The sequence below is a fragment of the Lissotriton vulgaris genome, chromosome 10, assembly GCF_964263255.1.
Source record: "Lissotriton vulgaris chromosome 10, aLisVul1.2, whole genome shotgun sequence".
Taxonomy (NCBI): domain Eukaryota; kingdom Metazoa; phylum Chordata; class Amphibia; order Caudata; family Salamandridae; genus Lissotriton; species Lissotriton vulgaris.
In genome coordinates this window covers 56174412-56202120 of record NC_141698.1, presented here as the reverse complement: position 1 = coordinate 56202120, position 27709 = coordinate 56174412, and the positions used below count along the sequence as shown (strand labels likewise).

General features: G+C 45.6%; 1 protein-coding gene across 1 annotated transcript in view; it reads left to right on the top strand.

Annotated features, from left to right (window-relative positions):
• Positions 1-27709, top strand: part of USP31 (ubiquitin specific peptidase 31) — a 194813-nt gene that overhangs the window by 61242 nt on the left and 105862 nt on the right. Inside the window, exons 3-4 of the mRNA XM_086940436.1 lie at positions 8970-9058; positions 13710-13802. Coding sequence (XP_086796562.1) covers positions 8970-9058; positions 13710-13802 — 182 coding nt within the window. The remainder of the gene's footprint in view (positions 1-8969; positions 9059-13709; positions 13803-27709) is intronic.

The following is a 27709-nucleotide window of genomic DNA, read 5'->3' as shown; positions in this document are numbered from 1 at the left end:
TGCATGTTGTGCATCTGGTAAATCCACGTTTTCTTGTGTCCAACCACGTTTCCGGTTTCTTGATTTCAAAATGACTTTTAATCAGGTGATCGGAAAGATTCAGTGCTCTCCTGTATGCAATCAAAGGATGATCTCCCAAGTTTGTTCCTATATCTGGGTCTTTGCGCAGCACATGCCAGTATTTCTTAAGTACTTTCTGTATTTTATTTTACGGGGTCCTTCTGCTTGTCTCCAGCCCTCGAGCCAGTCATATGTTGCTTCTGGTGTCTCAAAGAACCAAGTTTTTCCCTCTGCTACCACTCTGAGCCATGCTGGGAACAGCATAGAATATGGCAATTCCTGTGCCCGCAGTGCCTTTTTGACTTCCATGAAACTTCTACGACGAGAGACTTCGGCCGTGTAATCCGGGAAGAAGGCAATTGTTGCGTTCTGTACTCTAATTAGTGGCGAGATTCTAGCTGTTTGCAGGATTGCATCTCTGTCCCGAAAGTTAAATCGTCTGGCTAGCACCGGTCTCGGGGCTGCTCCACGTTTCGGTTTGCCACCAGGGACCTTATGCGCCCTCTCGACTGAAAAGAAACTGGACAATCCCTTGGGTTGCAGTCTAGTCTTCACTAGTTCCTCTACATAAAGGTCCATTGCTTGTTTACCTTCGCTCTCTGGAATTCCAAGTATGCGCACGTTGTTTCTTCTCGAGCGCCCTTCCTGATCATCCAGCTTTTCCCTCAGTAGCCTGTTCTCTGTCTCAATTCGTGATAGGGCCGTTTGTAGCTCTGATGTGTCTTCCACTAGTGACTTGGTGACCACCTCCACCTCTTTTACCCTGTCGGCCATTTTCTGGAAGTCTGCCCGCAGCAGCGAAACATCCTTTGATGTCGTCCCTACCGTGGCTTGAATGCTTGACAATGCTTTCTTTATGTCTTCCAGCGTGACCTTCTTCGCCCCTTCGTTGTCCGTCGCCTTGCCTGTAGATGGGCGCCCCTCCGTCTGAGGCGGGAAGCTTTTGTCATATGCATATTTGTCAAGCTTGGCCCGCGTGGTCTGATTCCGCGGGCCCCTTCCCGACATGGCTTGGTCACTGGTGGGCAGGCAATCCGCCGCGTAGTAACAGACTGTCTCTTGTGCGCCAGATCCGTGAGTCGTTAATCGTTCTTACCACTGGGATTGATGTAATGGTTTGTTGTGGCAGTAGTTCTCGATCGCCAAGTACTCTCAGCGAGTGGCTTTAGTGGGTTTGGGTCTCGGATCACCTTTGATCATCCCGCCATGTTGCTGCTCCGTTCCACCAATGGCGCGTATCTGACTGCGCCCCCGTTACGCGGTATTAGGGCTCCCAACGCCGGTTTGCGCTTGTCTGGTCTTTTTTGTATTTTTTTTTTCTTTCCTGTAACTGGGTAGCCACCCTATGTAGGGGGAGGGATGGAAGATCCACCCGCGTTGGACCTGCTTCGCTGGATTAAAGGAATTTAACTGGCGCTCGGTCGTCTCATTGTCCCCCTCAGGTTCGGGCTCCTGGCTGTCACACTGTCGCTGGTTCTTACCACCACTGTTCTATTGAGTTTGTAAGGGGTCGTGCTACACTCACCACCTCGGCGTCTGTGAGGAGCGTCTCACTCGTCTGGAAAGGCCGTGTCCCCTTCACTACTGGTACTTTGCTTACTGTGCTATTCCAGGCTCCTTCCTCCTCTCTGGGTCTCACATTAATTTAGGCCCGGCTTCTAAGAAGCAGGTAGGCCGGTGCTGGGCGTCTTTCATCCCCCGTCTTAGCTCTTCACCTCTCGCGGGGGGGTCCACAATCCGCTGTCTCTGCAGCGGCGCTATTTTCTCCTCACCGAGTGCAGGGGGGTGTCGCCGTCCCGCCGCTGTGTGGAGCGGTTATGTTCCCTTCCTCCTGTGGCCGGAGCTCTTGGCCATCACACTGCCCGAGGGCCCCCAATGTGCTCTGGCCGCTACTCGCACCATTGTGGTTGCGTCCACTGCTGCTGATGGGCCCCTCCTGAAGGTTGCGGTTGCACTGGGTGTGAACGCAGCCTGTATCGAGTTGTTTGCTGCGCTCCGTCTCACCTCCGTTGCGTCCCTGGGCCTCGAATAACTTTAGGCCGCGGTCTTTACGTGTCGCGCAGGCCGCCACAGATCGTCGCAGATCACCGACTGTTTTATTGTATCCCGACACCAAATTCGCTCCGGAGTTTCACCGGCCGTCACCGCTTGGTCCTAGACCTCAGGACAAACAAGCCTCTGGAGCACTGCAAAGTTGCGGATTAGTAGACGGATTGATGTGAATGGCTGAGATTTCCCTGGAGCTCTTCAACTACACAGCCTACTTGATCGGCTACTAGCCACGCCCCCCCCCCCCCCCCCCCCCCCAAGAGTGTGTGTTTAATAAATTAAGCGCACTAAACATTTACAGACATCCTAATATGGTCCTTTAGAACATTCCAAGATGACGTCCAGGATGGAGATACCACAAGAATTGGGGCTTGATACATCTTATGACATCCGCAGACTGTGCCCTCACTACGTATCACAATTGAAGTAGTATGTCACCACCTTTAGATGGTGCCCACATCTGAAATATAGCACCTTCAGATAATGTCCCACCTTGAGACACTGGCAGAGTGACTCAGATAGCACAAGGCTCTGTTAACATCTCACCACACACTAAGGAACCTATACGATACCATCTCAAGATGGTGCCTTGGACAGAGACTCCATAGCAACAGTTTTGACACATTTAGAGTTGCTATAATTTTGCCTTACTCAAAGATGGCTCCCAAACTCGTACGACTGTCGATAACGTGACTTAAGAATGTCATATTGCGAGAGTAATAATACTCCTGTGTAACTATTTCCGTTTAAATGTGGGCTCCTTAACCCTCCGGAAAGATTGAACCGGGGCAGACGGCAGGAAATTGTCCAAAGTACTAGGAGCGACAATCCACTCTAGGTAAGACTGATAGCAAGCGTGAGTCTCTACCGAGGGAGAACATTCAGGTTCTGCCCTATTCCAAAGAGGGTTGTCCATGTGGGCGTATGGGCCGACAACAAATCGCCATACTATGTAGGCTATATGCATCAAATTTCTTGGCGAAGCATGTCCTGTTGTTCCTGCATGTATTAGAGAATGCCTTTGCCCGACACATGTTTGGTCGGTGATAGTAATGGAATTTACTGTACAGGGTATGGTTGTTATCTTTAGTAATATAGTACCATTTTAGCATTGTTTTGTATTGTAGAATCCAAATCGGACTCTGGGAGATCAACCGTAAGTGATTCAGGAGTGACCAACCCAACAGGCCCTGTCACCTTTAATTCGAGGTTTTATAGACCCAGGATTGAGATAATAATATGGTAGTCACCACCAGATAGAGCCTAATCCCAGAATACTTATTACGCAAAAGCAGGATAGGTCCTAATATTCTTCCCTTACTTTTGTAGACATCAGTGACTCACATCAGAAGCCACTTTTTATGAGATTTTAAGCCTCATCTCTGTATTGCACATTCCAGTTGAGGCTTCTTCGGAGGAGCGGAGGTCCATCCAAGTGAGGACCGGCCATATCCTAATTGAGAGTACGACATGGTAATCATCACGAGAATGAGCTCTATCTAAGAGATAGGAGTGGTTAGAGCACCAACAGGTCAGATAATCTTTCTTTCATCTTTCTAGACTCTTGAGACCTACATTAGAGGTATAATACCGTACTTATGAAGACATAAGCATCACCTTTACTTTTCAACATGCCAGCTGGAGTGGTATACTGCAGTCCGGCTGGACCAGTGGTAAAAGGTATTTACATTTATAGCTAGACTCTTAGTGGTAAAGAAAATCACTACTATGTCTACGCTTTCGGTTAAAAATATGCGATTTGCCGGTCTATAATCTGTGTTCACAATACACAATGGTGACGGTGGCACTGTGGGTGTGAATGCATGACACCCATACCAACTAGAGCGCACTAAGAGATCATTGGATTTTTAGGATGTCCATTCCACCTATCTCTGCGTGCACTAAGCCAAAAGGGCTTTTTGGTTCTCTGCCTTTAACCATATTGGCTCTGGGCGTTTTATTTTGTCCTTATTTTGTGATATATCAGAGTCGCACATTGACTGGCTCTTCAGGTATTACCAGTAGCTGTACCATGCGTATAGCAACAGCAGAACCTCTTTTCTCCCTTTGAAGCATGACTAATATAATTTTTTCGATTCAAAAAAGCACTGGTGATAGTTTCAAGACTGTTTCTATCTGGGTGTAAATAGGATGGGAAAGTATTCACATTTTAAGTATAGAGCAATGAGAGATTGCTTTTAGGGTCATTTAAATCAAATTTCTTCTGTTACTTTATGTCTTTAGATCCCCTAACCTCCACTCGTATCAAATTGTGAATTATAAGTCCAGATGAACATGGAGATTATCAGCAATTTCCACTAACGTACGTCGACAGGATGGTGTGACATCCCAGTCACTAGCACAGCCTCTGAGGGTTGGTGTTTCACACCTTGTGATTCCATATGTGTATGCAATGTTGTACTGGGGTATGTATGAGTGTGTGCAGTATGCGTCAGTGATACGATTGAGTATGTTGAGGTGTGAGTATGGGGTTGTATCGAGATGAGTGGATTTTAGTAATCCAGGACGAAATAGTAACTGCAGATTGGATTTACAAATAATACCCTGATAATGTTTAAATGAGAAATAAATTGATCATGTGTATATATTGTTTTGCAAATGAGCATTGTTTAAAATTATGTATAATGATAAAAAAAAGTTTTCCTCTTTTTAAACCAAATGACAAAGAAAATAAATTTAAGTTTGATTAAAAATGTTTGGAGATATCTTGTGTAACAGGAGATGACCCACTAAATTGATGTTAGCTGGTAGTAAAGAAGTATAGGTCAAGTGGGAGGCTTTCCATTTTGTAACTGTTTATTCCTCCTTACTCCCAGACCTGCACAGGTATTCTTTTAGGGGGCACAATTCTCATTCAGACTTTCTGGAGGTACCAGGAGGGCTTCTTTGCATCCAAAGTCCCTCAGGAGTTAAGTGGACTCAATCCGCCAACCAGTAGTGCACAGCGAGGCACGTTTGCAGAGTGGTGAAGAAAGGGTGTGTGGCCTCCGAAATCTTCTTAGCAATCCCTCTGTGTGGGACTTACTGGAGATAACAGGAGGGGTAGTTGGCCACCAAGGACATCCTTGAGGGCCAACGTTTCCTCCAGTAAGTCCCACACAGCGGATTGATGAGACCGTGTAGAAGGGCACACCCCCTTTCTCCTCCATTCTGCAAACGCACCTCCTGTTGCACTGCTGCTGGGGGGAAGAAGTCCACTTTTGTTCTGAGGCCCTCAGGAGGCAAAGGGACGTCATCGCCGAACAGCAGTGTGCTAAGAGGCGCGTTTGCGGAGTGGTGGAGAAAGGGGGCGTGGCCCCCACTAACGCTCACTGTGTGGCGCTTATTGGAGGTAACAGGAGGTCTTGTTGGCCCTTAAGAACCCTCAGCAGCCAAGAGGACTTCATCTCTCAACCAGCACAGCGCCAGGAGGCGCGTTTGCAGAGTGGTGGAGAATGGGGACTGGGTTTCCTGTGAGTTGCCAACTTTTTTTTCTTTCACTATTTTTTACAGAAGGGGGTGGCGGGAGGGGGGGCATGGGGGGGATGCCCCTTCTTCCCCTTCCCCTTCTGCTATGTCCCAGAGTGCCCATTCCCAGGACATAGCGGTTTGCTGTGGCTTGGTGGGAGCTTTAACTACTCTCACCAAGCCACAGCAAACGATCTGCTTCCAGCAGGCGAGAGCAATGAAAATGTTTTCACTTGCTGGAAGCGAAGCATTCATCTGTTTCCTTTCCTGCTGTCAAGTGAACAGGGAAACTGACAAATTGCTTTCACTCACAGGGAGCTGCATGTTTAGCAGCTCCGTGTGTGTGAAAGCAAAGCCAGCTCCTGCATGAGAGGAGCCAGCTGGGACCGTGGGGGCCTTGAGTCTTTCCCCGCGGTCCTGGCATAGAGTGGACAGAGGCAAAGTAAAAGTAAGAAATTAGCAGAAAGAGGCAGAATAAAGGTCGGAAAGATCCAAGATAAAAGTGAGAACTTAGCAGAAGGAGCTAGAATAAAGGTGAGAAACTAGCAGCAAGAGGCAGAATAGAGATCAGAAACGAGCAGCTAGAGGCAAAATAAAGGTCCGAAATGTGCAGAAAGAGGGAAAATAAAGGTTGGAAATGAGCAGCAGGTGGCAAAATAAAGCCTGGAAAGTAGCAGAAAGAGGCCGAATAAAGGTCCAAATCGAGCAGAAGCAGCAAAATAAAGGTCCGAAACGAGCTTGCTGACACCTCGTCGAAGGCTCCTCCCCCTTTCTCAACCACACTGCACAGGGGCCTCCTGGCATAATACTGGTTGGGGGAGGAATTCCCCTTGGCTGCTTAGGGTTGTGTGGCTGCTAGTGAGTGCCAGTCAAGTCTCGTTGTGCTCTTCGCGTGTGAAATGACGTGACGAGTGCGCCAACTGAAAAAATTCCGCTCCGCAGTTTATCGATAACTCCGCATTCCCCACGGAATTCAGAGTTGCAGAATTACACAAACTCCGCAAGCAGAGTCGAATGTTACGCCTAGGCCTAGAAAAAAACAAAGGTTATAGCGATGTTAGTTATGAAATAGAATTAAAAAATCCTTAGACATTCACTGAAAACGCCAAAGGTTACAGAGATGTTATAGTTAGGCTCACATTTCACCCGTACAAAACGAGTGAAATTCAGCAGTTCAAGTTACCTGAGTGAACTATGACTTGCGCCGCGCAATGCACTGCTTATGATCCCACATATCACTCATGACATGGTCAGTGACTTCACTGATGATATCATCCACACAACCACTCACACCCCGTGCAACCTCTCATGCACCCACTCACACACCCATCACACTACCACACACTCCACCAAAGAGCCACTCACACACCCACTAATTCACCTACACAGGCACTTTCACAACCACTCACTCATACAACCACTCACTCACCTATGAAGCTGTTCACACAGCCACACACCCACCCATACAACTACCCACACACCCACTTATTCACCTTTTCAGCCACTCAACCACCCATACAGCCTCTCCACACAGCCACACACTCACCTGTACAAGCACTCCGACACACACGTACCCGCACAGCCACTCACATACCCATTTGCACATCCATACGAGCACCTCCACATCCACTCACAGCCATTCACACATAGGAACACTCTCCACTACAGCCACTCACACACCAATTAACTTAACCAAACAGCCACTCACTCCCCCATTAAGCCACTTACACACCCAGACTACCCACCAACCCACTCACCTGTAGTAGTTTACTCACCCATACAGCCACTCACTCATCCATACAGCTACTGACACACCCACTTATACACACATACAGCCACTCACACACCCACTCGGACACCCATGCAGCCACCCAGCCACCCATCCACACACAGTAACACAGCTACTCGCATAATATGTTAGAAATAGTATCGCTCAGTAGTACAGAAAGTATACTATTTTAACTTTTGTAGTATCTTGGTCTATATGTTTAACACTCGTAATCTTTTAGAAAACACTCACTGGATGTCATCCTTGATGTCATTTGAGTTGTCATGAGTGATGTCCCTGACCATGTCATGAATGATGTAATATGTGAGGTCATAACCAGTGCATTGCAGGTTTGTAAGAAATAGTTAGCTCGGGTAACAAGAACTACTGAATTTCACTGGTTTTGTATGCGTGAAATGTGAGCCTAACTAGAACGTCCCTTTGTTTTTTTCCCGTGAAATAAATATATATATTCTGCAAAACTTTATTACAGGTATCGTATGGCTACCTTTACTTATACAAATTAACTGTTTATTACAAGTTCACTTAGAAAAGAGTGAATGAGGTAGGATGACCCTGATTGTAGGAAAGGGGCGTAGACTGCCATTTCACAGATCTATATTATGTCTTGAAAGAATCACACGTAATATAACCATGAAGGCCTGGTTTTGTCTGCAGAGCCCAGGGCAAAATCTCACTCCACTACATTTATTCCTTGAGCTGTCTGGCCTAGATTATGCACACCTCCGACAGGCTTTCTTGAATATGCTACTGGACTGCATTGCTATTTTGCAAGGGACGCAGAACATCTTTCTTCCAGTTCTTCATGTGCTTTCAAACTGATTCAGTAGCGTAAAAACTATCATCCCAGAACATAGCAGACTAGACTGAATTAATTATGTATTTATTTGTTTTACATTATCTCTTCAATTTGTTGAAACCTAGCAACCTTCTTCGGTTAAAGTTCAGCTGGGTGAAATTGCAACCTGTAGGCAAAAGTCCTTCTCGGACTATCCTTTTCATAATTACGCTCATAAAGGATTTCTTTGAGTTCCTTAGAAAAGGATATCCTCTAAATCAGGCAGACTTTCAATACCATTGGTCCTTCCTTTAAATCCCTATGAGGCATTGCATAAATTTGACATTCAGCCTGTCTCATGAACAATTGCTTTTTTAGTGTCTATTAAGTAGCTTTGCGAATGGCTTCTTCAATTATTTCTGAATGCACCATATCCAGCAGAAAAAATCATTACTTACCCTCTTGCTATAGGGGATGAATGTATAGTCTTCACTGTGTATCCATGTCAGTCAACATTGCTGTAGACCGAGAAATGTTACTTGTTCGCACAGAAAAATAGAATTACAAGTAAGTAATTTTTGTTTACTGAAGAGGTCCAGCCTAGCATTTGAGAGTAATTTAATAATTTAGTGTATTTAAATAACTTTCTTTGATGTAAGCATTGTTAAGTTTGAAAAAAGAACATGTATGTGTTGGATCTGTGGTCATAAATTAAAGTAAGAGCATTCTTGCTTTCCAAGCGAGAAAGCGGCAAGTACTTCATTTATGGCATGGGAATTAGTGTTGCGAATGCATGTCTTAAATGCCACCACCCTTTCTTTCCAGCCACCGTTGGAGGAGGAGCCACCACCCGACGGCCCATCCCTTCCAATTGCTGGGACATTTGTACAAGAACTTTTCCAAGCACAGTACAGGTAATCTCCAATAACTTTGTTCTGTGTGCAGGTGTTATTTGTCTTCAAGTCTTCCTCCCACTTTTTTGTAATGATTGCAAATTCTCAGCTCATTTCTCAAGTCACTACTCCTGACTTTGTGTGTACTTGCCACCATCACCTCACCTTGAAATCCTGCATTTCATTTAGCTCTAGTTTCCTTGAGCCCTGTTCTGGTGTTAATCTACCTATTGCAGGCTGTTTGGATTAGCACGTATAGATATTCTTCTTGCTTCAGGAACAACTAAGGTGAGTACATTGCATAAATGGGCACTGGCGTAGTAATAGATTTACATTCAGAATAATGTTATTCTTCTTTGGACATTGGATAAGATGCCCACTCATGTCTGCTTGATATTGTGCAGTTGTGTTTGACTACTGTCTACATGTGCTGGTTGGTTGGTTTCACCTAATGCATTGATATTTTGAGTGCTGTATTTTTTCAAAGGAGTATATAAGGTGTTGAATATTTGTACTTTGTTTCTCTTTCGGGTCACGGATACTTGGAGCAATCCAGTTTCTTTATATTTAGCAACATCAAGTTTTCTTAGCTGTTTGATTTTGACCATAGGTCTGCTTTGACTTGCTTGCTCTTTGTAGTGTGTCTAATGTCCCCTTTCTTGTTTAGTCTGTCAATCAGAACAGCCCTATTTTATGTAAGCACTGTTTCCCCGTCTTCTTGTCTTGAGTTTCGATCTTCAGTATCTTCCATTCAAAGTCTGTTTTCTTTTTCATTGGATCCGTGGTGTTATCGTTCTTTTCACTTGATTATCGATCATCTTGTCTGCTGCCCTAATTCATAATGCATTATCCCAGTTATTTTGCTTCTTCTACTTATGGTCATTCTTTAATGTCAGAAGTCAGTTTTTTACCTTAAGTTTATTTCTTAACAGTTTATCTGGTTTATGCATTCACACTATTTGGATTATTAGCGAGTATTGGTTGTGTTAGTGTTTTATATGTTAGGCTTCTGGGTTCACCACTGTTTTTAATTATTATTTTACACGTTCTAATGTATCTGGAAATGTTCCTTTGGCCTGCTAAAAATTAATTTGCCCTGATTGACCATAGTATTTATTGCCAGGAGAATTAAGACTGCAGCTGGCTCATAGCTTTCTCTACCTACAGATGTTTATTTTATTATTTTATTTGAAAGTTTTATATAGCGCGAACAAGATCTTTGCAGATATCAGAGCGCTTTACAAAGAGAGGGTACATGATCATAGCCAAACAGGTAAGTCGGTAGAGCTAACAGTACAAATAGGTGTAAAGCAATAAAACAAATAATACAAATAAGCAAAGAGGTAGAGCATGTAGAAAAGATCTGTGCAGATTCTTTAAGAGTCCGAAGTGGTAGTTCAGGTGTATTTAGCCATGAGGATAGCTTTTACTTCTTTCTTAAAACGAATAGTGGAGGAGATGAGCCTGATTTCAGGAGGGAGTGAGTTCCAGATTCTGGGTGCCATTCCTGAAAAGGAGCGTTTATACGTTTTTTCCTTCCGGAATCTCCTAGGCTTCAGCAGAAGATTGTTTGTGCCTCTGGTATTTCTAGAGCCGCCAGAGATTGTAAGCTTCTGAGTGAGGTAGCTGGGGGAGTTGAGGTGAACCGCCTTGTGTGTCATGCAGGCAATTTTCAGGTGTATTCTGTCTTCAAAAGGCAGCCAGTTTAGGGATTTCAGGTCCGGGGAAATATGAGAGTGCTTTTTTGACCCTGTGATGAGCCTCGCTGCAGCGTTTAGGGAAGCTCTTAGGGGTGCCGTAGTGGTAAGGGGGAGACCGCAGAGTGCGATGCTGCCATATTCTATTCGAGGGATGACTAGTGCTTGTACTGCAGTTTGGAAGTCTTTAGCTGGAAGGAAGGGCTTGAGTTTCCTCAAGGTATTGATTTGGAAGTTCGCTCCCTTAGTTGCCTTGCTGATATGTTGCTGCATGTTGAGATTGGTGTCAAGTGTTATGCCTAGAGATTTAGCTGAGTCCACGATGGTGGGTTGGACATTGAGTGCGGTTAAGTGTTTAAGCCAAGTTTGAGTGGTAGAGAACTTTGCTGGAGGTGCGATCAAAAGGAACTCTGTTTTCAGAGCATTGAGTTTGAGGTGATTATCGGCAAGCCAGGTTTGGGTGCTTCTGATCGTTGAGTTCAGGAGCAAAATGTCTTTGGGGGATTATAGTTTGAGATAGAGTTGGGTGTCGTCGGCGTACATGTGAAAGAGAACATTGGGTGCTTGTAGTAGCGTGGTGAGAGGTTCCATAACTAGGTTGAACAGAGTCGGGGATAGAGAGGATCCTTGGGGGACGCCTAGCGATACAGGTATTGGCGAGGACATCATGTTGTTGCTCTTGAATTTCTGCGATCTGTTGTGTAGGAAGGACGTGAACCATTTGAGAACAGTTCCAGATATACCCATTCTTGTGTTTAGAAGTTCGAGTAGCTTCTCATGTTTTAACGGTGTCGAATGCTGAAGAGAGATCAAGCAGGATGAGGAGGCAGGTGTCGTTTTGGTCTACTACCGGCATCTAATATACTGACTTTAGCTTCCCAGTCTCACTCTTGCCCGATTTCCAGTATACTCCTTTATCTCCTGAATTTTGCAGTTCAGAAAAGGTCTTGATGTCTAGCTGTTAAACCAGGTGTGATATTTCACACAAAAGTTCTTCCTCACTGCAGACACTTAACAGTCTTAACGTTTCACTGCTTTTAACAATGATCTATTAGACCTAAAGTTGTCCAGTTAATCTGTGTATAAATTAATTTTGAAAATATATTTAATTTCAGGAAATTTGTTCCTTGTGGGCACTTTGAGTGCTCTCAATTGTTTGCAACAGTGAGGATAGATGCTTAAAAGATACTGTTGTGGCAACTGCTAACTATATCGGGGGAGAAAAGCTGTCTCTAGTACCAGAGGATCTGGCTGTTGCTGGCTGCAGGGGTGGCCAAGTGAAACATAGCAAGAGCCTGGTGAAGTGCGGATCCGCCCAGACTAACAGACTGGAAATCCGATCTAGATTGGTGCTTGAGGGCAGAAAAGGTGTTCTATCAAAGCAGGGGCTGTCCCAGGAAGTGGGAAAAGGTGTAGGGAGCTTGGCGCGCCTAGAGAGGATATTGTCTGATCCAGGGGGACCGACGACTCTGAATGCTGGAGTGTTACTGCCATGCCATAAGTGATGGGCCGTAAAAGTGTCCCTACGCTTATAGTTGACATTCTGCTTTGAGATTGCCATTTTCCAAATGCCATGCATAAGCTGAGATATTTGTCATATCTTTATTTACATTTTTCAGTGATGAGTATAGTTTCAATAAAATGAGTTTAAAATAGAAATAAAGTGATTGTTGTGATTTGTGGCACCCATGGCTCCAAGAGTTCTTCATTCTCTGGCCACTAGTGTCTAATACACCAGTGATTCAGATGATATGTTTGAGTGCAGTGACTCTGACCGAGGCTTATAGCTGTAGCCTACCTTTTCACCTCCGTGGTTGGTACCTTGTAGATGTTTTCAACAGTGGCATTTGAGATTTTATTTTGATGTATCAGCCTAGTGGTTTTCTCATTGCTCTGACCCATTTACAATCTATTTCTTGCCACACACTGTTAATGAAGCAGCACAAAGTTTGAATTCACAAATTAGTTTGCTTTCTCGGTTATAGTCTCCTCTCTGGCATCCCAGCTGACTGCTGTCTTAATTTTAAATCTGGAATGTTGATCCAGCATCCATTTGAGTTAATTGCCCAGTGCCATTTTGATTTAAATTCCATGTAACCATGTGCTAAGTGGCTCACTAAAAGTCTCAAACTTAAAGAGACTCTTTGTATAGTTTTACTGAAAGTCTCTCAATGCTTTCATAAAATGTTCAGTTGCCCACTTAACATTCAACTTCCAGGAACGTGGCTCTTGCTAGGGGGTCATGGAAAGAGAAAAGATTGGTAACATAGAGAAATGCGTTGTGGGGTGAGTGAGATTTGGGAATAAGGAAATCGTATTGTAGTAAATCTGTTACTGTATGGGCTCAAAAAATCCACTCGACTGGCACATTTGCGTGGTAAATTTAATGTGGGCAAGCTATTTTTAGGTCCTCCTCGCCCTTTCTGGAGAGTAGGAAGACAAACTAACTTTTGTCCTCTGTCTCTGAAAACGGAGCAAATGTGACGAGATAACCAGATTTAAAGGCATTTTTATGGCTCACAAAGTGATTGAGCAATAAAGGTGCCTTTAAATCTTGTTATCTTGTCACATTTGCTCTGCTTTCAGAGACGGAGGTCAAGTAGATTGCTGTTAGGTCGAGGAGATTTTTCAAGGTACTAGACCTGCAGGTCTAGTACCATTTTTAGGATTTTTCGAGCCCTTTAAAGTGGCACATAAACTGGTTTATCTCCTTTCATTGAAAAAATTCTAGCATGTTCTCCTCTATATGCCACAGTGTTTGAGACCTGTAGTTCCTCTTTAGTATTGTGTTTTGGGGTGCTTTTTGTTTCGATATTCTTTTATCGGTTTTCCTTTCTCTGTTCTTTGTGTGTTCCTTTCTCTTTTTTCCTTCGCTTGCCACCTTTTTTCTTTTTTCTTGTCTTCGTTTGTTCTTTCTCACAACAACTGCCCTTTGTTGTGTGTAAATTAGTTTGGTGCCTTCTGTTTCATTCCAGGTCTTCCCTGACGTGTCCTCATTGCCAGAAACAGAGCAATACGTTTGATCCCTTCCTTTGCATCTCTTTGCCGATCCCACTGCCTCACACACGGTAAGAGTTCAATTGTTTCTGGTATAGGCAGAGTACTGTCTCATACTGAAGAAACTGTTAGCCCATCCACGAGGGACTGTCCCCAAGTAAGAAATAAATTGTCCAATTTAGATTTCTTTTGACTAACCGGCTAGCCTATCTACAATGTTTTATGCATTCTGTGTCTTTCAGTGCTACACTGGTCTCTAGTTTGTAAATTCCACTCCACCAGCAGAGTTTGCGTAGTTTTGCTCACTCCACATTACACTTGTAACACTGAGATCTATCTAATCTCCGCCAACCGTCGTGTGGCAGAGTTTTTTCTTCAATGGTAAGTTGGAGTCCTCTAGCGAGATTTTCTCAACGTGGGTGGTCGTGACTGTTCGCGATGAGAGCTGCCACTCGAACAGAAAAAAGAAGCAGCGTCCTCATGAACAAGCTCTAGGCGCTAAAAATCAGCACGACTTGCCAATTCCGCCCACGGATTAAACATAGAGTGCCATCCACCTATGCATCTCAATGCTACTTAAACATTATTAGATTTACACATTAGTTGTCTGAATATCTATAAACAATGTATTTCACTGCCTGACTCCCTTTTCTTTTACTCTCATTTAAAGCTAGTGTGTGCGGTTTCTAACCAGTAGATCTCATTGTGTCAAAGATATTGCCCGGCTGTAGCCCTGTTGGCAGCAATTGTTCTTCTTGATCCACTCTTTTTTACCCCTTACATGTGACCACCTGCACATCCTCACCTGGCACCATTCAATATCGTGTTTTGCTTAGGCTTCAGGTGTCATTCCTAGTCATTTGATGTCTCTGACTTTCTCTTATGCCTTGTGTGTTTTTACCCAAGGATTTTAATCCGAGTCGTCTGCTGTTAATACAATAAGCGGAATCCTCTCAATGTTAGTAATGTCACAGACACTGTAAAAAAAAATCGCCTAAGCCATCTGCCAACCTCAGTTTATGGATTTATGTACTCCGCTCAGCACTGTGATCACAACAAACTACTCGTTTAGCACTTTTTTCTTGTCTAAGAGTTCAGAATATCCTTCCCCCAAGTAACTCCGGCCTCTTCCGAAGCAACACATTTCTACCATTGGATATATTTTCAACTATGCACAGAGTTTCCATAGCCTTCTCAAGTGTAGCCTTTGCAGAACTGCAACATGACCTTTAACTGAATCCCAAGAAATTTGCCCTCACTCAAGCAGTCTGTGGGGACCCACATCTTAATTGTTTGTACTATTTACATTCAACTCGAAAAGATGATGCTGAAACACATCCTGTTCTTCCACCCTAAGCAGTGTTACCAACCTCTTATTACTTACTAGGGTTTGCTAAACCATGGGTGGAGCTGCTGAGCCTTACATTGTCACAATGCACCTGTATGTCCACACAGGCATCAATTTTGAGGGTGTGCATTGGGTGCTCACAGTAACTTAAGTGTGTGCATTCCTGTACCTTAGAGATAGCGGATATTGCTTGGATCATGAAGGCTGCTTTGGCAGGTGAGGGAGATAATGACATGGGTAAAGGCCTTTATTAATCACCCTTACCACTGAAAAAATGGTTTGTTGATGATACTAAAAAAAAGTTTGATTGGAACAAATAAATTACGCACTTCCTAAATAGATTTCTCCTAAAATAATTTAGAACTATGCCCTCGTTTCAGAGACGTTGGCTTCATGGAGTAGAAACATTTACTAGCTGCTTTCCCATTCTGCTCTCAAACCAGCTGTTGCATATTTACTCTCCTTTATGCAATTTATTTTCTTTTACGTGAAAATCAAAGTGGAGTAAAGAACATAATTTTTTTTATTCTTTAAGGAACCGCATAGAAAAAAAAAACTAAAAAGAGAAGTGGCTTACCAAAAGGTTATTAGCAAATAGTTTCAGAGTTTTTCCTCTTTAAAATAAGCACTCTTGGATCCTGCACAAAGTTTTAGATTAAATGTGTGTGATTTTAGTTGAATGAATGAATACGTATTTATATAGCGCATGGCTACCCTAGGGCATCCCAGCGCATTTAGAACAGCTAGAACTTTCCGCTACTCATGCGAAAAGAAAGGTCTTCAGCAATTTCCTGAAGTGGAGATAATTGGGTTCATGCCAAACAGACTCTGGGAGCCGGTTCCATAGTTTTGCTGCATGGAGTGAGAATAGTCGGCCTCCCATACGTGCCCGATGGATCCTAAGGACTATCAGGAGCTTTTGTCATTAGATCGAAGTGTCTGAGGTGCCTTATACTGTTGAATCATCAGCAGGATCACAGAGGGTCCATTGCCAGTAATGGATTTGTGCACGGTACACATTGCCTTTACCCAGATTCTTTGTTGCACTTAGAGCCAGTGCAACTGACAGAGTGCTGACTTGGCTGTAGTGCGCCTCAGAACATTCATTAGAAGTCGAGCAGCACAGTTCTGGATAACTTGAAGAATCTTGATAGTCCCCTGTGGGGCACCCATTGCCTAACTAGAATTTCAGTTAATAAACATTGCCTCTTAAATAAGACTTTACTGAACACCACTGTCTCTAGGTAGATCTTCAGCGCTTATTTTTAGAGTTCTGATTCTTTTAAATCTCGTCAAGGAAAAAAACTTCAGAAAAGAGAACTTGAGGGTGGATTGAGGAGGATGCGCAGGGGGGTTTCGAGTAATTTTTGTGTAGTCATAGAGAGCTTTTAGAGGTTGCTAAAGTATTATTTGGACCAGTAGGCAGAACCATAGTCTGATGGGACACCAAGACATCCGAGGCAAACTGCCCCTGCCCCAGTGGTTGAGGCCCTATAGTATCTGGTTTTCCTGCATCCCCCAACTACGTAACACTTAGAAATCCTATTTTGCCACATGCTTGTATTTTGCACAGACTATTTTGCGTATGTGCTATGGATGACATTTGGTTAACAAAGCAGTAGAATAGGTCATGTAGCCCTCTTGCGCATCTCTATCAGCCAAGCAGGCAGATCTGCACACAGCCTGCTCATTCCTGACTGGTACATTTAGGGACAAGAAATGATTGAGTCAGTGACTTCCTCTTAGTCCCCTCTAGGCAATGCTGGTTCACTGCCCAAGTATAGAAATCTGGACATAAAAAGAACCAGTTCACAGCTATCAGACCGAAGTCCATCTCCTCTTGATCAGTTAACAAGCTGTTTGTGCTGATTGATGACTTTTGCCCCAAGACGCTTCTGAATTTGACATCACGAGGGGCTCAGTATCCTTAACTGGAATTGGTGGTGTCTGCCATTTTCACAAATGTACATATCTATCGTCATAAGTACAGATCAGTGAGACTGTCCTGATGAGACGTTGGATATCTTAGTTGAGCAAAAAGCGTCGGCAGTTCTAGGAAGGAACTTGATTAAAACCATTGGACTCCTACTGCAGTAGGATGACCTTTGGGGAAACACTAGCATTTCCCTGAAATAATTCGGCTACCCATTTCCCAGTCTGCTCCTGTCATGAGCATGGACTTTTTACATCTACTCGAGGACAGGATGTTAATGCTGATAATGAGTAATTTTAAGCTGAAATTGTGTCTACTATGTATAAAACAATTTTTTTTGTAACAGATATTTTTGTTCCATAATGAATATTAATGTTTTGGGGTGTAGCTTTGCCTGCATGATATGTCGGAACTGATTATCATTATGATGAAATCCTTGCTGCTTTGTCAGGATTTCAATTTAATTAATAATTTTTCACTTTATCCCCGAAGACAACTTTTCTTTCTTTGCACGCAGTCCTATTAGCAGTCTTAGTTTATCAAGATCATATGGAGTTGGTTGTTTGAAGACTGAAGGTGCTGGGAGGCATTTTGTATCCCACCTAGCCTCACACCAGGCTTTTGGGTTTAAAAATATTTTTGATAGTATCCGAGTATGCCCAGAAGTGTCAAAAGCCTCTAAAAGTGGAGCAGTCTTGTCAACCGCAGTTCTACAGGTAAGTATTATATTTATGATGATATACTGCAGCTACCTTCCAACTTACTCAACCAAACAGTTCATCTTGATCACCAGCTCTTGTATTATATTCACAATGCATACATCTTAACCCATGCTTCTCTGCAGAAAAACACAATTGCACCAGTGGTTTTCTTATGCCTATCTGGCACACTCACTGTTTGCACCCTTGATGAAACTGCTCGAACTCCATTAATTAAAAATCAACCTACAACACAGTAAGTGTATACATCTTTGCAATCCGTGTTTGGTGGCAGTTTAATAAAGATTTGGGCTCTATATAGTCTTGCGACCACCCCCACCCACCTCGCCGGACACACACTCGACGCCGTCTTCTCATCCAGCAAAGACATCACCTTCAGCCACGCCACAGGACTCCTCTGGACGGACCACAGCTGCGTCCAATTCACCTTCAGAAGAACGACGATCCACCACCACCAGCAACAGGTCGCCCGCAGAAGCTGGAGCAAGATCACAGCCGACCAGCTCGCCGCTTCCCTGAACCAGCACCCTCCCGCCAGCTCAGCGAACCCCAGCCAGGCCGCCGACAACCTCACGAAGTGGATCAGCAACTGCGCGGACGAACTCGCCCCACTGGGGACCCCGCCCAGCAGACCCGGTAGCAAGAAGGCCCCATGGTTCACCGACTAACTCAAGAGCTCCAAGAAGAACTGCCGAGCCCTCGAGAAAGCCTGGAGAAGGGAGCCAACACCGGACAACATGACCACCCTCAAGCTTGCCACCCGAAGCACCACCAACTGATCCGCGACACCAAGAAAACTGCATTCAAAGACCGGCTGGACAACAACGCACACAACAGCAAGGAACTCTTCAACATCGTGAAAGAGCTCTCCAACCCCAACGCCGGAAACAACGACATCACCCCATCGCAAGAACTCTGCAACTCCCTCGCCTCCTACTTCCACAACAAGATTGCGGACATACACAACAGCTTCAACACCCAACCGACGAACGCCACGTCAGACACGACCGAACCACCGCCCCCCACCACCACCCTCCGCGCCTGGACTCCGATCAGCACCGAAGGCACCATCCGCATGATGAACTCCATCCACTCCGGATCTCCGACCGACCCCTGCCCTCACCACGTCTTCAACAAGGCCGACGCCATCATCGCACCCCACCTGCGGGACATCATCAACACCTTCACCACCGCCACCTTCCCTGAGAGCTGGAAGCACACCGAACTCAGCGCTCTACTCAAGAAACCAACAGCGGACCCCACCGAACTCAAGAATTACCGCCCCATCGCACTGCTTCCGTTTCCGGCCAAAGTCATCGAGAAGACCGTCAACAAGCAACTGGCCGCCATCCTCGAGACGAACGGATCCCTCGACCCCTCAGTCTGGCTTCCGAGCCAACCACAGCACCGAGACCGCCCTCATCGCTGCCACCGATGACATCCGAACCCTGATGGACAACGGAGAAACAGCGGCCCTCATCCTCCTAGACCTCTCCGCGGCCTTCGACACCGTCTGCCACCGCACCCTAGTGCAGCGCCTCAGCAACGTCGGAATCCAGGAGAAGGCACTGGAATGGATCAGCTCCTTCCTCGACGGAAGAACACAGAGAGTCCGTCTACCACCGTACAAGTCCGAGGCCACCGAAGTCATCTGCGGCGTCCCTCAAGGATCCTCGCTGAGCCCAACCCTCTTCAACGTCTACATGAGCCCCATCGCGGCCATCGCACGCCAACACAACCTCAACATCATCTCCTACGCCGACGATACCCAGCTGATCCTCTCCCTGACCAACAACCCCGCCGCCGCCAGAGCCAACCTTCACGAAGGAATGAAAGAGGTAGCAGAGTGGATGTCGACCAGCCGCCTGAAGCTGAACTCGGACAAGACGGAAGTCCTCATTCTGGGATCCTCGCCCTCCGCCTGGGACGACTCCTGGTGGCCCCCCGCCCTGGGAACCGCACCCAAACCGACAGACCACGCACGCAACCTGGGCTTCATCCTGGACTCCTCCCTCTCCATGACCAAGCAAGTCAACGCAGTCTCCTCCTCATGCTTCAACATCCTGCGCATGCTACGGAAGATCTTCCGGTGGATCCCCAGCAAGACCAGGAAGACTGTCACCCAGGCACTCGTCACCAGCCGACTGGACTACGGCAACGCCCTCTACGCCGGAACCACCGCCAAGCTCCAGAAGAGACTCCAACGGATCCAGAACGCCTCAGCCAGACTCATCCTCGACATCCCACGACACAGCCACATCTCCGGACACCTAAGAGACCTGCACTGGCTCCCGGTCAACAAGAGAATCACCTTCCGTCTCCTTACCCACACACACAAAGCTCTGCACGATCAAGGCCCGAGCTACCTCAACAACCGCATCAACTTCTACGCTCCCAAACGACACCTCCGATCAGCCAGTCACGCCCTCGCCGCCGTCCCCCGCATCCGAAGAACGACAACAGGAGGAAGGTCCTTCTCCTACCTGGCCGCCAAGACCTGGAACTCCCTCCCGACCGACCTGCGCCTGACCCAAGACCACCTCGCCTTCAGGAAGAAGCTCAAGACCTGGCTGTTCGGGTAGTAGCAGCACCCCCCCCCTAGCGCCTTGAGACCCTCCGGGTAAGTAGAGCGCTCTACAAATGTCTATGATTGATTGATTGATTGATTGCGTCATTTTACCGAAGTTAAAGTGATCACAAAATTACTCCGTAGTGTAACGGAATAGCTAGTGCTTCATGCAGTAGATGCCTAAAAGCGAAAAACCTGGGTATTGTGTGCCCTATGCAAATTCGTTATCGATCTATGTAGCTCAATGAGCACTATATGGAATAGGGCCAACATTCCTTAAAGATATCCAACTCGCTGGTCTAGATGAAGCCTGGTCTAAGATACTCTTACAAGTGAAAGTACCATGTTTCAGCAAAACCCAACTCTAGATTTGCTCTTTCTTAGTCAAAGCCGCAAACTATGGAACTCCGTACCTATGCCACTAACAAAATTATTAAACCATCTCTTTCCAGAAGGCAGTAGGAAATGGCGGTTTCCATTTTCATATTTAAAACAAGTGATAAAGTTAAAAGGTGTGCATTCTTTCACATTTACTATCATTATGAATGTTTTGCTCACATGTGTACGCCTTGCCCCAATGGCATGCTTGTGTAAATCCATACGACATGGAGCACTGTTACGCCCCAGTACCAGTCTCGCAGCGATGTCCATAAGTACACAAAAATACTCCATTTCAATAATGTTGTCCATATTTAACCATTTAATCGCAGTTTCATCCAATATCTTTTCGTTTCTTTCTCCATCCACATGTAAGTTTTCATGCTTTTCCAATGCTTTTTCAATGCTTCTAATGCTCGAGATATGCCCATCCAGGCCCTTTTCTAAAGCACGTGCGGAAATGCATTGTTCATTCTAGGCAGTCTTTTCCACTTCAACCCAATGCATTCCGGGCTCAATAGTCCTTCTTCAGGCGTAACTGCAAATTTAAAAACCACCATTATTTATTTTTACTACATTAGACGTGTAACTTGATCTGTACTTCTCATTTCGTTATATAAGACCTCTAAACTATGCATTACAGAACGTAACCTCATCTGCCAGTGTTCTTTTTTTTTTAAACCCACACCTACTTAATGTTTCCAAAATTATCTCAGTGTATTGCCTTTGTGCCTTGCTGATCTATGTGCACCTGTCAGAGACTCCGGGACTAATTATCCATCCTGTGTACACCGAGAAACGAACGCAAATTTTAAATGTGCCTGCAAAAGTCTTTTTTTTCTCAACTTCACAGTAAGCCAACATCGTCCGCTTTCAAAACCTCCACTATACCATCTCCTGCATGACACCCCCCTATTTAGACTCTACAGACTTAATCACGCTCTCCTCTATACATTCCAATCTCCCTGTGTAACCACACCATATATACATTAAATCAACACACTCACACCATGCTCCAAACACAGGAACAAACCAAATTTTCAAATGTACCTGCAAGAACTTAATCCCACGCTCAACAGGAAAACAGACTTAGCTGCTTTCCAAACCACCACGTGAAAGTGTTCAACTGACATCTCCCAAGTGACAACCCCCAGTTCTAACCACGGATCTGACCACTCCCTCCTATGTTCATACAAATTATTGACGTGACTCGAACTACCCAACCAGAAACTGCCTCTGTTGCACAGAATACAAATCCCATAACCCACTGCTTTCCTCCAGTTAATGTGCTGCTGCATGTGATTAACTATTTACACATTCTTGTTTACAAAATTTCATTTAATGAAATAGTGTTTTACATCTCATTAATCACATGCTAGTAGACGAAATTTACAGTAAAAAACAAATGATCTTAAAAATACTCTAGTTCTCATTGAAGAACATCAACTCCCCCTTCTGAACGGGATGTTCCGCCTTACATGTGACATTACATTTTATTGTCAATCCTTAATTTACCTGGGTGCAAACAATTGAAGGGGGCAATTATACATTTAATCAAAATAAATGATAGATTGCACTCCTTTTTACATGTTTTTCACAGTTAGTCTCATCAAGAATGTTTTGCTCTCGCGTGCATACTCTGTGCATGCCTTGCCCCAATGGCACGCTTATGTAAATCTAGAAGATATGAAGCGCCCTTTCCATTTTCCTACCTTAAATGATCTTTAATCGAAACACAACACGTTCCCCTATCAACCACCGGCCTACTTTGTCCAAAGAGCAAGGACAGTATAGTAAACCCCCCACATACACTATAAACACGAGACCCTATCACCAGCATCTAGTTTAGCACAACACTGCCAGTTTGAGTCATGGCCCTCACCCAACTCTATAAACCCAAACATCTCCAGCTAGACATAAGTCTGCTAGAAATCACTCTGATCCGTTTGAGGCTGGTGATGCCACTCTAGTTGCAGTTGCAGTTTACACAGGTGCAAGGTAACCCAACATGTTGCTGTGTTCTCCCTCAATAGTATTGTTCACTGCTAATCTATGTCCGGCCTCTGGGTTACATTGATGCACCAGGGCTGTTTTTTTCTCTTCAAGCCTTCAGCAAAAACCATAACGAAATGAGTGATACTGCTGAGCCATAATCTTCCTGTTCCTTCCTTTTAAAGAACATCAACCTTACTATACTTTGTTTTATTATACATTTATGGTCCATAATTTTATATCTTCTTTCACCAAGACCTATGTCTATTCCAAACTCTGCCTAACCACTATGCATCGCAGTTACATCAATTTCTAATTTCAAACATTTGTAGAGCGCAGCGTATACCGTACGGTTTCTTGGCGCTAGTAGTTCGTTTGACACCTGAAGAAAATAAGACCAGTCTTGGGTAGGGAGGGGCATTATACAGGGAAGGCTTGTTTGAAGAGAAAGGTTTTTAAATCCTTGCGGAACGAAGGATAATGGGTAGAATAGCGGAGGTGATCAGGGAGGGAATTCCAAAAAGTGGGGGCAAGAGTGGCAAAGTTGGTTCCGCCCCATTTTTTACGTTTAAAACGTGGGGTTAGGAGGAGGGACTTGGAGGAAGAACGAAGCTCTCTAGAGGGGACGTATTCCTTTAGTAATGAGGCAATAAAGGCAGGGGCAGTGCCTTGTCGGGCCTGAAAGACCATACACCCGGTCTTAAACAGGGAACGTTCTTTAACCGGGAGCCAGTGAAGCTCTTTGAGGAGGGGTGTGGAATGGTGGTACCGTGGGAGACCATAGACCAGACGGGCCGCCTGGTTCTGAACCAACTGGAGTCTCCGCAGGCTATATAATGGGATGCCGTTGTAGATGGCATTAGCGTAATCTAGCCTCGAGATGACCAGTGCAGCCATGATCACCTTAAGTGCCTGTGGGGAAAAAAAACGGGAAACAGAGCGGATAGTGCGAAGGGTGAGAAAGCAGGAAGATACAACGGTGCTGATTTGTGAGTGGAGGGTGAGCTGGTTGTTGATTTTAACCCCCAATGTTTTAACTGTGGGTGACGGAGAGGGGGGGGGACCTAGAGAGAGTGGCCAGAAATGAGAATTCCAGGGACTGGACGAACCACCGGTGAGAACCAGCTCGGTTTTGTCCGGGTTCAATTTCAGCTGGTTGTGGTTCATCCAGTCCCTGATGAAGGTCATAGTCGACTGAAAATTAGAGACAGAAGAAGGGGAAGTAGACAGATCGAAGATGAGCTGGAGGTCATCCGCGTAGTTGTACACGGTGACCTCCAGCTGCTGAAGAGCAAAGATAAGAGGGGAAATGTAAAGGTTAAACAAGGGGGAAAGAGAAGATCCCTGGGGGACACCACAAGTGACAGGGATAGGAGTGGACGAGAAGTCACCCGACCGAACTGCCTGGGTGCGGTCCCTCAGGAATGAGGACAGCCAGAGCAGGGCTGAGCCCTCGATTCCCGCCGCCCCGACACGGGACAATAAGATGGTATGGTCAACCGTGTCAAAGGCGGCGGAGAGATCGAGAAGCACCAGCGCCTGGTGTTTATTGTTGTCCATGCCCGTCCTGAGGGTGTCCAGTACCGACACCACGACTGATTCGGTCGAGTGTCTGGGGCGGAAGCCGGCCTGGCGGGAAGCCAACCCACCGTTGGCCTCTACGTGGGCGCTGAGGACCGCGGTGGCATGGCGTTCCAGCACCTTGCCCAGGTAGGGCAGCAGGGAGATAGGGCGGTAGTTGGCTGAGATGGTAGGGTCAGTGCCGGGTTTTTTCAAAATGGGCACTATAAAGGCTGTTTTGAGTGCCGGGGTCACTACTCCCTGAGCGAGTGAGTCGTTGAGAAAGGTGATGGGGGCTTCAGGGCAAGAGGAGTAAATATGTTGCAAGATACGAGCTGGACAAGTGTCTGCCGGAGAGCCCGACTTGACTTTGGGGAGTATCTCGCGGAATGAGGCCTCAGTGAGGGGAAGAATAGAGGTGAGGCGATTGAGGTGATTGAGGACGGTGGGGGAAGGGGGGTCCACAAAAGTAGGTGAAGGGGGGGGGGATGTTAGCCTTGATGATAATGATTTTGTCTGCAAAGTAGGTATTGAGCTGATCGCAAAATGATTGAGATGGAAGGATTTGCGAAGAAGCTCTGTCAGAGTAAGCCAAGTTGTTAACTATGCTGAATATTTCTCTGGATTTATTTTCCGCTGCCTCTATTTTTAAGGAAAAATAGGTGGTTTTAGCAGAGAGAATAGCAATTTTGTAAGTAGCAAGTGATTTGAGATAGAGGGTTTTTGCTGCGGAGGAATAGTTTCTTCTCCACTGTCTCTCCGCCTGTCGGGCCGATAGTTTTAACTCTTTTAGGTGGTCGTTAAACCATCTGTTGGAGTTCTTTTGTCGTCGGATGGAAATACGACGCAAGGGGGCCACAGTGTTACAGCCTGTAGTCAGCCAGGTGTTCATGGCAGTGGCTTGAGAATGGCAGGAGAGACCGGAGAGAGACTGGGTGGAATTACGGAGCAGGGAGGACAGAGAAGAAAGGTCAACTCTGTTCCAGTTCCGCGCCCAGGTGTTTCTGGCATGTGGAACTTTAGGTACAGAGTGGTGAGAGATAGAAAAAGAAATAAGAGCGTGGTCAGACTAACAGCAGGGGGATACCATCACCGGGGATAATTGAAGGTTGAGGGACCAAACCTGGTCCAACAAGTGGCCGTGGGAATGGGTGGGGACCGTTATGTGCGGGATAAAGTTCAAAGAGGAGAGAGATTCGGTGAACTCTTTGGAAGCGGTGCACTCAAAGGGGTCCGAAGGCCAATAATTGAAGTCGCCTAGCACCAAGACCGAGGCGTAGTTGACCACCAAATTGGCCAACAGGTCTTGAAATGCCGGCAGGAATAAAGGAGAAGACTGGGGGGGCCGGTACATAAGGAGACAAGTGATGGGGGGAGAGAAGGATAGGGAACGGGCCACAAGGAATTCAGTAGGAGCAATGGGAGAATAGGAAAGAAGTTGAAACTGTAATTCTGAACGGGCGATAAGCGCCACGCCGCCGCCGGCCCTGCCCGCCGGACGATCGGCGCGCAGGGCAACGTAGGAAGGGGGGAGAGTAGCCAGGAGAACAGGAAGGGAGGAGTCACAGAACCAGGTTTCGGTTAATAGCAACAGATCCGGCTTCTCAGTGTCAAGCAGGGTAAACAACTCATGATGGTGCTTGACCGCTGACCTTGTATTAAGTAAAAGAAAAGATAGCGGTGGAGGCGAGGAGGGAGGGACAGGCAGGGGCGGGTTCCGCGGTGGAGGGATCGAGCGGACGGACAGTGGCCTAGAGGTGGGGGAATGAGCAAGACCTAAGGAAGCAATGTGCCTTAGTATAGTTTCTGGGAGAGGCCAGTCTCCTTGAAGGGTGGTAAGCTGCTTGGATGAATACAGGGTATGTTGGGCAAGGGGTCGTGCCCCAAGCCCCGTCCGGCCGCGGACGGGCGCAGACGGGCTTGCCTTAGGCACGCCTTCGGCGCGCAAACGGCGCGCCCGCTGCGCACGTCCGCTGCGCTCCCTAGGATAGCACATTTGATAAAGGGGATTTGAGGGCGGGAAGGGGGCGTGGCCTTAAAGTGGGCGTGGCCGAGCGTGGAACAGGCCGAGGGGAGGGGGTCACGTGAGCGTTTGATCCGCTGCACGGCGCCCTCCAAAATGAGATTAGCAGTGGGAGTCCAGGTGAGTTAAAAGCACAAGTATTAGATCACAAATGACACAAAAATAATTAAAAACGAGCACTCCCGGCTATTTAGCCTCAGGAGACAACAATCAATATCTCTGCTTCTTCCCGCAGGACCTCCACAAATGTGAAACTGTACATTGCTGCAGGATTTTGTGTGGTTACTAGGCCATGCCCTGCTGAAAGTTGTGACTTTGGTGGCACGCCTTTCCATTTCTGGCTGTAGCAGTATATGTCTGAGTCCATGTTTAAGAACATGATCCCCCGCTATAATTTCACCAGTTATCAGATGCCCCTATTGGTTCTATTTAAATTGTCATCTTCCGTTTGGTACCTGTAGCAGGTTGTTACTATTCTTTTGTAGCTGTCAAAGATTCATCAGCCTCCTGTGTGAGACTGAGTTTAGCTCTCATATGTGTGCAGTCATCAGGCCTGAAGCTTGCCTGCAGCACTTTTAATTCTGATCGGTCCATTCGTATTGGCAAACCAACAATATTGTAGGTGTCTTCAAATTCTTGCTGCTTCATTCTAGCACAAACAGTAATAATGGGTCCAGTTATTATAAGCTTGATCTTGACATTTACCAGCAGTGTTAGTTCCAGGATATGTTCATTTCTGCAGATTTTCACCTCCTCTCTTAGAATCACAGTATATAAATACCACTACCTGATTAGTTTTGCTTTTCCTGTCTTTAAAACATGACTTCCTATTTATGGTTTAATTTCTGTAAGGTTGAACACAGTTTCTTGCCATCTATCTTAATTTTCATGTTTTTCTTGAGTTCTCTTACAATTTGAGCTGCCTTCTGCCATGGAAACAAGATCTGTAGGCAGAGGACATGAAGTACAGTCTGGAGAGTCAGTACAGCTGCGAGCTGCAGATGCAAAGCAAATAATTTTCTTTTACGTTGCACCAACAAGAAAATATTATTTCGTACATATGCTGAATAAATGGATATACAGACAGTGCCTTTTGTGCTCTTTGGATCTCTTTTCTGTCTCCTAGGTAGACATTCACAAAATAGAGGCAGCCAAATTACAAATAAATGGTAAAAAGTGTAGAAAGATATATTTAAGAATTTAATAATGTCAACCGAAGTTAAAACATTAGAAATCAATTTGTTGTTGAAAAATGGTCTTTATTAATACCCTCCTCAATTTCTTAATCCTGCTGAGAACAAGGTGAAATGGCTCTTTCCTAAACTACCTAGAGGAGGGCAGCAACGTCGGCACAATCACACTGCCTTAACATAGCCAACTTAATACTACAGCTGTCTTCCATTGCACTCTCAGTAGCATTGTTTTTTGCACACCCAAGTCATGGGTTGAAATTCTA